The sequence below is a fragment of the Hipposideros armiger genome, unplaced genomic scaffold (genome assembly GCF_001890085.2).
Source record: "Hipposideros armiger isolate ML-2016 unplaced genomic scaffold, ASM189008v1 scaffold_316, whole genome shotgun sequence".
In the NCBI taxonomy this organism is placed as follows: Eukaryota; Metazoa; Chordata; class Mammalia; order Chiroptera; family Hipposideridae; genus Hipposideros; species Hipposideros armiger.
In genome coordinates, this window is record NW_017731666.1 from 981,870 (window position 1) to 994,355 (window position 12,486).

Below are 12,486 nucleotides of genomic sequence, written 5' to 3' on the forward strand. Positions count from 1 at the left end.
CGCTGGAGAGAGGAAACGGGTCTGCCTACAGTGGTAGTATAGGAAAGTTGCAGGATGGCAGCTCTGGAGCAGGCCGTATGATGCCATGCATAAAATTCTGGAAAATGCAAACTAACCTATAATGATGGAGAGTAGATTGGTGTTTGCCTAGAGATAGGAGTAAAGAGAGATAGATTATAAAAGGGCATGAGGAAATTTTGAAGGGGAGGTGATAGAAATGTTCGTTATTTTCATTGTAGTAATGGCTTCGTTGGTATATACGTGTCAAAACTCATAAATTTGTTCACTTTACATATCTGCATTAGATTGCAGATAAACTATACCTCAATAAAGTAACAATAAAATGTTAGGAAAGGAGAGAATTAGTGAAATGGAAGATTAGTCAGAGTGAACTATCCACAAAGAAGCCATAGAGATAAAAAGAAGATAGAAAACAGAGAATTAAAAGTATACAGGATACACTGAGAAGGTCTAATGTGTGTAATCGGGGTTTCCAAAAGAGACAAGAAAATCACTTCACAGCAGCAATAGCAGAAGCCTAAAGGAAGTGAAATGATATTGCCAAAGTGCTGGAAAACAAACTGCCAAACTAAATTTCTCTGCCCTCAGAAAATGTCCTTTAATATTAATGAAGGCAGATAGAGACATTTTCAGATAAACAAAAGCTGAGAGTTCTCCAACAGCAGACTCACACTCAAAGAAATTCCACAGGGTGTTTTTTAGGCTGAAGGTCAATGACCCTGTGTGGAAATTCAGAGATGCGGCAAAGGATGAAGATCAAAGAAGTTCAAGAAATGTTCAGAGAATTTTTTTTTTTTCCTGCCTAGAAACAAAACTCCATGCAAGAAAGTCAAGGGATATAAGGCCGAAGGCTGAAAGATATGTGAACCCAGATCACAAAAGGTCCTGAATGCCAGCAGGAGGCAGACGAAAGGGGGACCCATACAGAGAAATATGGAAGTTAAGAGAGAGAAAAAGTGAAGCAGGCAAGGACAGAGAGGTTACAATGGGAAAAGTGGGTAAAACTGAAATACTGCCTAGAGTCCAGGCGGATGGCAATTAAACAATTGGATTTGGGGTTCAAGAAGTCATAGAAAACTCTGAGAAGGGAATTTTAAGGAAATGATGGAGGTGAACACCTGATTGCAAGGAATGAAAGAGTGAGTGAAGGAAGCAGAAACAGCAGGTGCCATCTCCACGTGGGTGGAGTTCTAACAAAGACCTCGCCTATTTCTCCAAAGCAGAACCCTGGGTTACTCTTCTCCCAAGCCAGCCTCTTCTCCAGCCTTCCCCAGCTCCATAAATGGCCTTACCGCCTAATAGCTCAAGCCCAAATGCAGGAGTAACCACTGATTCCTCTTTCCCCCATCCCCCAGACCCAATCTATCAGTAGTTCCTGCTGGCTCCAGTCCAACATGTATTCTACATCTGACCATCCCCCAAGTAACAACCCTCTTTTCCCTGGAACACTGCAATAACCTCTGATGGGGGAGTGGGGAGAGGGATTTCTTCCAATCTTGCTCCCTCTAACTCAGGCTTGCTGGAGTGAGCCTTTGGGGGTGGGGGGTGGGGGGAAATCAAACTATGTTCCTTCCCTGATTAAAATCCCTCAGTGGTTCCCTATTGTGGTCAGAATAACATTTCCACTCCTGATGGCTGCCTTTCAGGCTTTCCATGAACCCACCCTGGCTGAGTTTCTCCAACAATCTCTTCCTGCTGTGTTCCCCCATCTGTGTCAGCTCCATGTTCCTGGAGCACCCCAAACTTGCTCCTGCCTCCAGGCCTTTGCACCGGAAGCTTTCTCCTCCAAGTCTTGCAAAACTGAATCTTGCCCATCATTCGGTTCAAAATTATCTCCTCAGAGAGCTAGCTCTTCCATAACCAACCAACTTAACGAGACTTCCCTCCAGTTGAGCTGTTCACATCCTTGGGGTTTATTTTACTTATAGCACTTAGTATCTGAAATTATCTTGTTTATTAACTAACTGGTTTATTGTCTGCCCTANTTGAGCTGTTCACATCCTTGGGGTTTATTTTACTTATAGCACTTAGTATCTGAAATTATCTTGTTTATTAACTAACTGGTTTATTGTCTGCCCTACCCCCCACCCCCACCCCAGTGGAGTGAGAGCTCCACTAGAACAGAAACATTCCCCCCCCCCAACCGCCCCGGGTGAATTGCCAAAATGCCAATGCCCATTCCTGGACAATGTCTTCAAACTTAAAAAGAAGCTGAGACACTGTGGGGGAATTTATAGGTGTTAAGAGGTGAACAGAACAAGACTGCCAAGTAACCCTGGGTGCCAGTTGAAGTCAGATAGCATCAATTTCATTTTCCCCAAGACGTTCCCCAGCTACTGTTGACAGCCTGGGAGGAGTGCAGAAAGGGAGACAAACCAAACCTGGAATGGACACGGTGGACAGAGCCAAAGGTCAAAGGATTATGATATCACTGAATGGCTGATAGAAGCAGATTGGAACGGACCCCAGCTGGGAGCTGATGGATTAGGATGGATAAACACAGAAGGAACAAGGACCTAAAGTCAAAAAACAACAGGGAAAACCAGTACCGCCGGCGCCATGGTAGATGACACCGCAGGTAAAATGCTAAGTTCCAAAGGCAGCAGCTCTCAACTGGAGATTTTGGAGATGCATGCTTTCTTGGCATGGCGAGGTCTACGCCTGAGCTACTGCCCCCTCAGTTCCCCCAAGGCTGCCTCTGGGGTCAGCTCTTCAGCTTCTCTGGGTGGCTGGCTCAGCTGCACAAGCAGGTGTGGCCCTTCTGGGTGACTCGACCCTTCTGCAATTATCATCTTGTCTAAAGAGGTCAGTGACAAGTCACTGAAATGCTAACCGAGGAGATAGCATCAAGAAAATCTAATTCTTGAGCGCCTGCAAATTCTCTTTTCTTTTCTTCAGCTAAGAATCCTCCTCCCACCCCAACCCTCAACCCTTCTTAACAGGAGGGTAAGGAAGAACAGGCTTAAATGGCAAACAAGCACAAAATTCCAAACTGGACTCAGTGACAAAGAGAACACCGAAAAGAATGCAGGTGATTTTTATCTCCTGAATTATAGAGGAGGAGTGTGGATTCAGCCCAACTGTGGAAGGGCCTGGGTCAGGCTGCTCACCTCCTGTCTCAGGAGTACTACTCAGGAAAAGGGGAAGGATTAAGGGGTCTCCAGTAGGAGTCACCAGATACAGCAAATAAAAATACAGAATGCCCAGTCAAATTTGAATTTCAAATACACAACAAATAAAACATATACTAAAATAAATAAATAAATAAAATTCACCGCTTATCTGAAATTCAAATTTAACTGGGTATCTGGCAACCCTAATTCTACATGTTAGAATAAGGGCCCCAGCACCAGATCCGGCCATTAAACAGAGGAAACTTCCTGAATGGCTGTGCTGGGAGGCCAATTGTTCTGGGGTCAGTCTGAACATGAATGATGGTGGATGGTGGATGTTTATTATTTAAAGGTAAGAGAATTACTGAGTTATATACATGTATATAAGATATAGGCACACGTGTATATATGTACGTAAATACATTACATAAGTATATTAGGCTTTGCTTTACAGCTAAGTTACAAATTGCTTTCTGGCTTTACCTGGTAAAAAGGAGACAAAAGTGCAAGGCAGTGAGTAAATGCGCCTGAGTTTTGTCAGTTGCTCTGGCGTGAGTAGTTTGTTGGATGTGTGTGCTTGCTTATAAACTTGTACTGCTCTGGGATTCCATTATTTGGCCCATCATAGATGAAGGTTTTCGGAGGGGAGAAACCAAAGGAGCCAACCTCCGAAGTAAATATGTTCTCAGGCTTGTGGTATAGCTAAGTTTATTTTCCATTTGTCACAACCACTCTCCAAGTACCCACAGTACAAAATATCGTGGGCCCAAGAGAGGACAAATGCAGAGCCTCCCTGAGTCACTATTTATTTTGTTTGAGTGGTGATAAAAACCAGGTCATTCTCAGTCATGGAAACACAGACCGGGGCGTTCTGAAACATATGTTGTGCTCCGTTTATGTAATTCCTAGAGGCAGTGTTTTCCTAAGCAGGGGAAGGATGGCAAAGCACTCTCTCTACCCAACTGAGCATTATGGTCCAATTAATGTCTATAAACCTAAGGAAAAAAGCAATGTCTCAACTTTGTAGTTTTTTTCCCCAGCCTCTCTGTAAGAAATTCTTAAAGACCAGCAAATGTCAGCATGCAGTTTAGCCCTAATCACTGCTCTGCAAAGGAGAAAAAAGGAAAGACCATAAAAAACAACAACAACACAAAAAACCTGCTGGAATAGCTGATGGAACATGAGTGTCTGTGAAAGCTATTGTGGGGAAGCCTCACACAGCTAAAGAAATAGCTCTTAATTTACAACCTGGGCTGACAGCCTGTTCCACATTGACTCAACAACAACCCATCTCAGCACACCTAAGTGACTCATGCCAAAAGAGCCGAAGCCAGCGGGGCAACTTGGAAGGCAGGATGCATAGGCCCAGATGGCACACATCTGGCCAAAAACTAGAAGAGAAAGAAATCAACTTCTCAAATCTACAGACAGGTGTTTGGGGCTTCCCTTGGGGCCTCCCAGGAGGCCTGTTTAGAAAGGGCGACAGGGATGGCTCTAAGCTGATGGCTAGTTAAGGAACAACAAACGGTCCTCAGAAATGATGGAGAACTGGTACAAGTCAGCGCGAACCGAACAAGTGGCAAGGACATGGGAGCCCTGTTGTCCACCCTCTCTTGAGACCTGCATCATTTCGAAGGACATTTAAATTATTTACATGACTGTAGCCGAAACATCTTGAATAATGCACCAAACAGCAGGCACCAGGTTGAAATCAATTAGACTCCACCACTAAATTATAAGGTAGAAATGTACACGAGAACGGCTCTGGGATAGAGACTGTAGGTGCATACGCCTGCCCGAGACAATTATATTAGGAACCAGATGGAAATTGCCTCATTTAAGCAGCAGAAAGAAAAAAAAATTGACTGGGTGCTCATAAATATAGGGCAATAATAAAAATCGAAAAGGAGCAGGCCCATCCTCTGATCAGGGTTCTGGGTGGTCAAAAGAAAAGGCGAAGAGCAGAGGCGGGAAGAACAAATCCCATTTTAGAGGTTTCCTGTGCAAAACCAAGTCAGCAAGCGGAGCCCCGAGGAGCCTTCCACCCGGGCGCACTCCCTGGTGCGGCCCGAGTGGGGCTATTTGGGAGCAGAGTACACTCCGCACTGGGGGCCGGCAGGGGAGACAGGGAGGTGTTGCAGGGGCCTGTCTCCGAGGCGCCCAGAGGGTGACCGCAAAGTCTTCTTTTCCAGTCGGGGCACAGTTCTAGGGCGGCCTGGTTGGGATTCAGGTACCGCGGCGGCACGTGGAGGGGCCCCCGGCGCCGCATCCCGCCCTCGGCCGCGCGGGGGCGCAGGGCGCAGGCGCGCTGCTAGCGGGCGCGGGCGGCGGCGGCGCGACTCCGGACCGCCAGGGGCCGCTGTGGTGCAGCCGGGCCGGCCCGCGCTGTCCGCGCCGAGGCTCGCCGGTCCCTCTTGAGCACGGCCTCACGGGCTTGGCGGGGTGAAAGGTTGCGAAGATGGCGACGGCCTTGAGCGAGGAGGAGCTGGACAATGAAGACTATTACTCGTTGCTGAACGTGCGCAGGGAGGTGAGGCCTGCGGCGGGACGCCGTCGGGGTTGAGGCCGGGCCCGGTCATTCGGAAGGGCCGGGCTAGCGGCGACTGCCCCTTCCCCGCCACGGGCGGCGGGTGCCGGCGGAGAGGCCGCGTGACCCCGCCTGACGTGCACGACCGCCGGCCGACCGGGTGGCCCCTACCGCCCCGACCCCTACGCCGGGGGTGTCCCGGCCGGCCTCGGCCCCCGCTCTCGGCGGCCAGTGCTCCGCATGCGCTGTGTCCACACAAGGCCAGAGCCCCCCGCACCCCGAGGAGGGACCGGGGTTTCCGTGGTGGAGATGGAGTGGGGGTGCCAGTCCCTTGGCATCTGGTGCCGCGGTCGGCTCACACACCTGCCCTGGCTGAGGGGCTGTGTCATCGCCCCCGGCCGGCAGGATGAGAAACCGAGTTTTAGGCACCAAGGTCAAAGCCACCAGGGAAACTCCCCAGGGGTCCCTCCGGTCTCTGAGGCTTCCACGGGGACGTCCGGCCTCTGAAGTGAGTCCAGGCTCAGAGGCACGTGTACTGAGCTCTCCTGTCCCCGGAGCCGCTGTCCAGAAAGTGGAAGAAGAGCTTCCCGGACAGACAGCCTCACTTCCGAGGCTGCAGATTAGGACGAAGCTCGAAAGCCAGGCGAGAACTGGCGCCCCAGGCACGGCCTGGGTGTGCGCGCCCTTTCCCACCTACCACGTGCTTACGCCCTGTTTCTTCTGCGAATAAAAGATAATAAGACAGAGTCTCACCGGTAGGAGGGGCCCAGTTCGATTCCTTGTTGACTCGGCCAGTGGAGATCCACGTGAAAGGCCGGAAGGTTTCCAAGGTCAGGTCAGACGGTGGACCGTGTATTTCTAAGCTGCTGGCTGGGCTCCGTCTTCCCAGCCCTGCCGGAGAACCCCTGATGCCCACTCTCAGGCTTACCAGCCATCAGAACTAGCCAAGTTTGGCTATCCTAGGCAAAGCTGCTCAGGCACGTGCTGTCAGGCCGTGTTGGTCTGCATGATGTCAATGATAGCGAACCCTTTTGAGTGCTTGCTTTGTGCAGGGCCACCGTGCTGAATGAATGTATATTGTCATGTGACCTCGTTTCATTCTCAGGTCAGCCCTGAAGGTAGGTGTTACGATAATTCTTGATTTATAGCTGAGGAAACAGACATAGAGAGATGAAGTAACTTTTGACCAAAGCCACACCACTAAAAAGTGCAAGAGCCCGAATTCAGCCCTGGGAAGGCAGTCTGAAGCCTCAGCTCTTGACCTAGTGTTGTCATCCTTGTGTCCCAGTCCTCAGACTCCAGAGCAGCTGGTTCTGGTGCTGTGTTCTTGGGCACCCCACATAAGAACCCCCTCAAGTCTGTTAGCTGCTGTTGACCGTGAAAACATCCAATGAAATATTTTTTGGAATTGCAAATCATGTTAGGCTACCACAGGGCCCCTGGAGGTTCGTGTAACTAATCAAGAGTAAGGCTTTGGGTTAATCCCATTGGCTTTCAGTTTCTTTCCCTTCAAATGAAGCTGTCTGGTTAGTTATTCTTTTGAGTTTTCTCCAGTTCTTAGAAGCAAAGCAGTAAATGAAACCGGCTTTTCTTATCACTCATATACAGTTAGGCTGGGTAATCAGTAATAGAGCCGACACTGACCCGTTTACCAGCATCACTGAATCTTAAGCCACTGCAAATAATCAAAAGATCTATAATAACAGGCTTGGCCAGAGCCCTAGGTCAACACTTGTCGAAAGTATGCCTTGAAACTGCTAGAAGCTGAGGGCCTGTCATTGTTATTGGATCGATGGGTGGGAACCAAAGAAATATTGCTTTAAAAAGCATTTTACTTTTCCCATGAGTAAAGGCACTTCCCGTGATTATAGCTATAGGTGAAAACCTTATGAAACATGTCCTCTTATGTCACTTTGTGTTGCTTCTGTCAACAAACTCTGTGTAAAAGGTGTGCTGTGCAGATTTTTATCTCTGCGGATTCTATAAGAGCAGCTCTGAATGTGCTCTCTGGACTTGATATTTAATGGGATTTGTTGTGAAATCAGAAATCGGCCTGAGTTAAAACAACATGAGTTAGAGAAAAAGTAGAAGTAATCTTAATTCTTACACGCATGGTTAGAAGAAGATAATAACACCTGCTTCTGTGTTTGCTGTCAGTTCTACAGCTCGATGCCATTTAAGTATAACCGTAGGAGGTGAGAGCCGCTTCCCACCAGTATTTCAGACTACCTTCAAAAGAATATTTTCAAAACTCTCATCAGTGTTTGGAAGTTCAGAGACTTTTCCCTCGGAATCTCAAATGGAAGCATCCTGACACACAACCAGGGAATTCTATTGAAAAATCTAAAAATTGCAAGTGTTAATACATAGTTGCAGCGATTGGAGTAATTAGAAATGTCAAAAATCAGCATAAGCATCTCCCTTCCTAGGTTTTAAACTTTCAAATAACCCCTTACCTTGTATTCCAGAGAGGAAAGCAGGCAGCTGGACAGACCACCACATTCTTTTGTGAACAAGACTTGTGGGATCTTTAATGATCCTTTCTCTCGTGTTCTGGATTCTCTGTGTCCAGAGTAGAGCCCTTGCTGGCTGACCCTCACTGACGGGAAGGAGTGATTTGTCATTACCTGGGCACATGGAAACCTGGTTGGCATCTGAGGCTCAGTGTAGTCAGATGCACCATCAGGTGCCTAAAATCTAACTGATCTGGTGCTTCTGAGATGATTTTCCAAAATGTATTTGGAGAAAGGATTCCTGAACAATTAATGTGAGTGAAATTTTCTTGATCTTTACACGTGTTCTAGACATTTTAACTGGCACATTTTACACCTAATGTATTTCTAAGTAATCGACGCTAATACCTACTTTATCAATGTTGAATTACCTTTGAAAGTTTCATTTTTTCCACATATCATTCAGTAGTGTTTATAAATCAGTTTTAAGATCTCTGGTCCCAGTCAATTTAGCCTTAAAGGAGCCAGTGTCCTTTTCAAGTTTTGAACACTTGAAAAATAAAAACACAGTTGTTAAGTGAAAAATAAACTTAAAGTAAAAAGGTTTCTTTCTTGCGATACATGAATGGAGGTTAGTGTTTTGGGATCTTCATCCTTCTATAAGTTATGAAACTAGAATCATCGCCTACCATAAAAAGTTTTCCCAAAGTCACTGCATTTTCCTTCCTTCCCATGTATAGGGCATGTTGTTCTTTCCGCAATTTTTAGTTGTCTGGGTTTCTCTGGCTGCCGGTCACACCACAGAGTGGGACTAAACATTCGAGTTTGGACTGCAGATGGGAGGAAAGGGTGACTTCTCATCATCAGAACTGACCTGGGGAACAGTCACCCAACCCCCCAGTGAGAATGGGTTGGCCATCTGCAGAAATTGGGTATCAAGGGGTCAGCGAAGCCAGGTGCACACTCTGCCTCTAACACCGGGAGGTGCTGCGTGTTTACTCGTGAAGATGGGTCTGAGATGGTCATTCCTTCTGCGAGTTCCCATCTACAACATTATGTTCAAAGCTTGGTATTTATGACAGTGACCCTGCTTACACTGTGCTCTGGGTAAGTAGTGGTAAGCCTTCGGGTCCAAAAACCAAACTTACCCAGAAGATCCCATTCCTAAGGTGTCCTGTAAAAGCTCAGGAGCGTGCTCATTAGGAACAGGAGTTTTAGCCCACACTGAACTTGCATGACCTTGAACAAGTCATTTCAAGGTCTCCGTTTAATTATCTGCACAGTACTTGGTAGAGTTACTCAGAGTACAAGAAGGCTACACTGTAGGGCTGACTGCAGCCAGAGCTCTGTGTGTGAATCCGGGTCCACCCTTCCGGGAGTTTCGCGCCTCTAGGCTAGTGGTTTAACCTTCTTTCGTCTTTTTGTGTTTTCTTTGATGTTGAAATGTAGGTGACAGGTAATAAATAATGTATTAAGCACTTAGTGTGAGCCAGGATTTGTATGTTGGAGTATTCCAGTGTAGTGAGGGTGTCTATAAAATGCATGGCTGAATGTAAGTAGATATTCGGTTAATATTTATTGCTATTTCTTGAATTTTGATAAGATGAGGTTTTGCTTATTTTAAAAAGGCGTACATGCACATAGAAAGCTTTGGTATGATTCATCCTGGCTAGATTTGCTATCCGTCCGCTGTAAAAACCCACAATGCCAGAACTTACGGTTAGCGTTAGGAAATACCGAGCTTATTCTCTTCAAGAGACAGTTATCTCTCTGAACTCTGCTCCCTGCAAAGTCTTGAGTTTGCCTTGGTGTGTGGGGGGGGGGGGGGGGGGGGGGGAGTGTTTCCCAGAAGTTGGGGCTGAGCATGGGCGTAGGGTGCAAGGAATAGTCCAGAAAGCGTCTGTGGTAAAGGTGGAGTGGGACCCAGAGATGTAGTTACGAGCGGTCAGCTTTGAAGGGGCAGGGTGGGGAGGACCTGATCAGAGGCAAAGCTTCTGCCAGTGACTACAAAACTGAGCACTGCTGGTTGGGGGGCGGGGGCTGCCCAGGCGGAGTCCAGAGGGGCTTCTGGTGGTCTCGCCTCTGGGTAGGGAGGCAGCTGCTAGGATACCCAGCTATTTCCAGTGTCATCTCATAACGGGAGCAGCAAACACCATGAGGTTACATTGAAAAATGTGTTTTCTTTAATGAACCATAAGCTAGTTATTACCTTTCTTCTTTGGTCATTTCAAACAATTGCTTCTTGAAAATTTAATGCTCTAGTTCTGCATTACCTACCAAAATACCTCTTTTTTTTCTTTCTTAAAGCGAATTCAATTGTAGCTTTTATATTTGCTGTGAGTTCAGTAAGAAAACAATGGAGAAAAAATAATGGGGCACACAAGCAGCATGTTTTGCTCGGCTGTGGAATGTTAGTGTTTACTTTTTTACTAAACCCTCATTTTAATTTCACTTACGTAGTTGACATATACCCTACCTTGTTCAAGAAAGGATTTAAGGGCCGGCGGAGTGGCGCGATGGTTAAGGAACTGGCTTGGGATGCCAGAGGCCCCCGGTTCGGATCCCACATATGAGGGCCAGTGACACTGCCCTCCACAGCTAAGATACTGAACAACAGCTCAACCTGGAGCTGAGCTGCCGTGAGTCGCCGGCGACGGCGTAGGCTGCAGCCCCTGCTGCAGTGGGTTGCCATGGGCTACCGTGTGTAGCCAGCAGCCAGCGTGAGCGGCTGTCCAGAAGCCGGCGACTGATGTGCCTCTCCCGGGAAGAGCTCAATGATGGTGCCAACTTGGGCCAGTGAAGCAACATCCTCCACTGAAGAACAAAAACGAAAAAGACTGAAGAACAAAAGGACAGAAACTTGTCTGTTCCCCTTCCCCCAATTCCCCAGCGCTGTTCCCATCCCCCCAACTCCCCAATAAAAATCTTTAAAACAAAAAAAGAAAAGATTTAAGACAACGTAACAGAGATGAATAAAATAGCATACATGTTTGAAAGGGGGCACCCCCTCCCCAAAATGAAAAGACCATTGGGAATATTGTGGCCCACGCATCAGGCAAACCCCACTCCCCTGAAGCAGCTCACAGCCTGTAGGGGAACCTCCTTCGAGAGGATGGCCGGATGGCAGGTCCTGCTTGGCCCTTGGACGGTGTGCAGTCGGTGCACAGCGTTCCCTCCCTCCCTGGCTTCCGGGAGCCAGAACATTCCTCAGTCATAAAATGCCAACAGACATCAGCCACAAGAAGTCTGCACGAGTGGGCAGGAGATGACAGATGGACACGGACGAGAGAAAGAATAAGGTCAGGCTTTTAGGGGAAAAGAAGCCAAACTCTTGATGTGTAGATAGGATCCAAACCACTAGTTTTGACCGAGAAAGGAACCTGAGCTCCTTTCTCTAAGACGTTGGCTTTTTTTTTTTGACAGTTGTGTCTCAAGGGCACCAAACAAACATGTGGTCATGACTAGGAAGAGAAATGAAAACAAAATTGTACAATGGTAGGAAAATATTTCCTAAGCCCTTGGAATGACCTCTTGGCAGGAATCAGAATTCCTCACGTGGGCCCATCGGTGCTTGCACGCTGTGGCCAGCAGAGATGGGCGCTGAGGGTAGGGGTCGCCTCTGTCCCACATGGTCCCTGCCTTTTTTCTTTTTAGTATGTAGAGTTCTGTTGTGACTGATTGCCTAATACTGTCTGAACTTACATTTCATTTTAGAGGTAATGGACTCTGTAGATTTTGTAAGTTTTTTCCTCCTAAGAACTCACTTAAGGTTCAAAGGTTATTCCTTTGAATAACCTTTACTTGTAGAAATTTGGAATTGTTTGATCAACCTCCTCCTGTTTTGCTTTTCCCGCTTACTCATGATGTGATTGTTTCTCTCTTAAGCCAGCCTTTCCAAAGTGAAGAGTCTCAAAGGGGTGCTCGGAGGCCAGCTTCCATAACTGTGTGACAGGTAGCGTGTCCACCTGACCCCTGTACTCAGCAGTGGTGTGGTGTTACTCGGGAGTGTTAGAGCAGGGCCGCTGAAAGCACTTAGCCCAGCACGCTGCATGTTAGGCACCTCTGAGCATTTGCTGATGATTATTTGGAAAGGCCAAAGATGGTGGTGGGGCTGGAAAGGGTCAGCTGCTGAAAGAGCAAAGCCCTTGAAGTCCTGTTCGCGTTTGACTTCTAGCAGCCTGATCTGGGGCAAGTTACTTAACCTCTCTGGGCCCGTTTCTTTATCCATAAAATCCAGACAATAATTTTATTGCCATGGGGCTGTTAGAATTAAGCAAGAATGCGTATAGGTGCTTAGCATAGTAATGGACACATTATGGAAAGTAAATGCCAGTATATTTTTATTAGCGTCATGAGCATAAAAGTTAATAAG

General features: G+C 47.2%; 1 protein-coding gene across 1 annotated transcript in view; it reads left to right on the forward strand.

Moving 5' to 3' along the window:
* Positions 1 to 5,486: 5,486 nt before the first annotated feature.
* The window catches only part of DNAJC11 (DnaJ heat shock protein family (Hsp40) member C11), a 62,520-nt gene continuing 55,520 nt past the window's right edge, over positions 5,487 to 12,486 (forward strand). Inside the window, exon 1 of the mRNA XM_019660392.1 lies at positions 5,487 to 5,664. Within this exon, the coding sequence (XP_019515937.1) occupies positions 5,593 to 5,664 (72 nt within the window). The 5' untranslated portion in view covers positions 5,487 to 5,592. The remainder of the gene's footprint in view (positions 5,665 to 12,486) is intronic.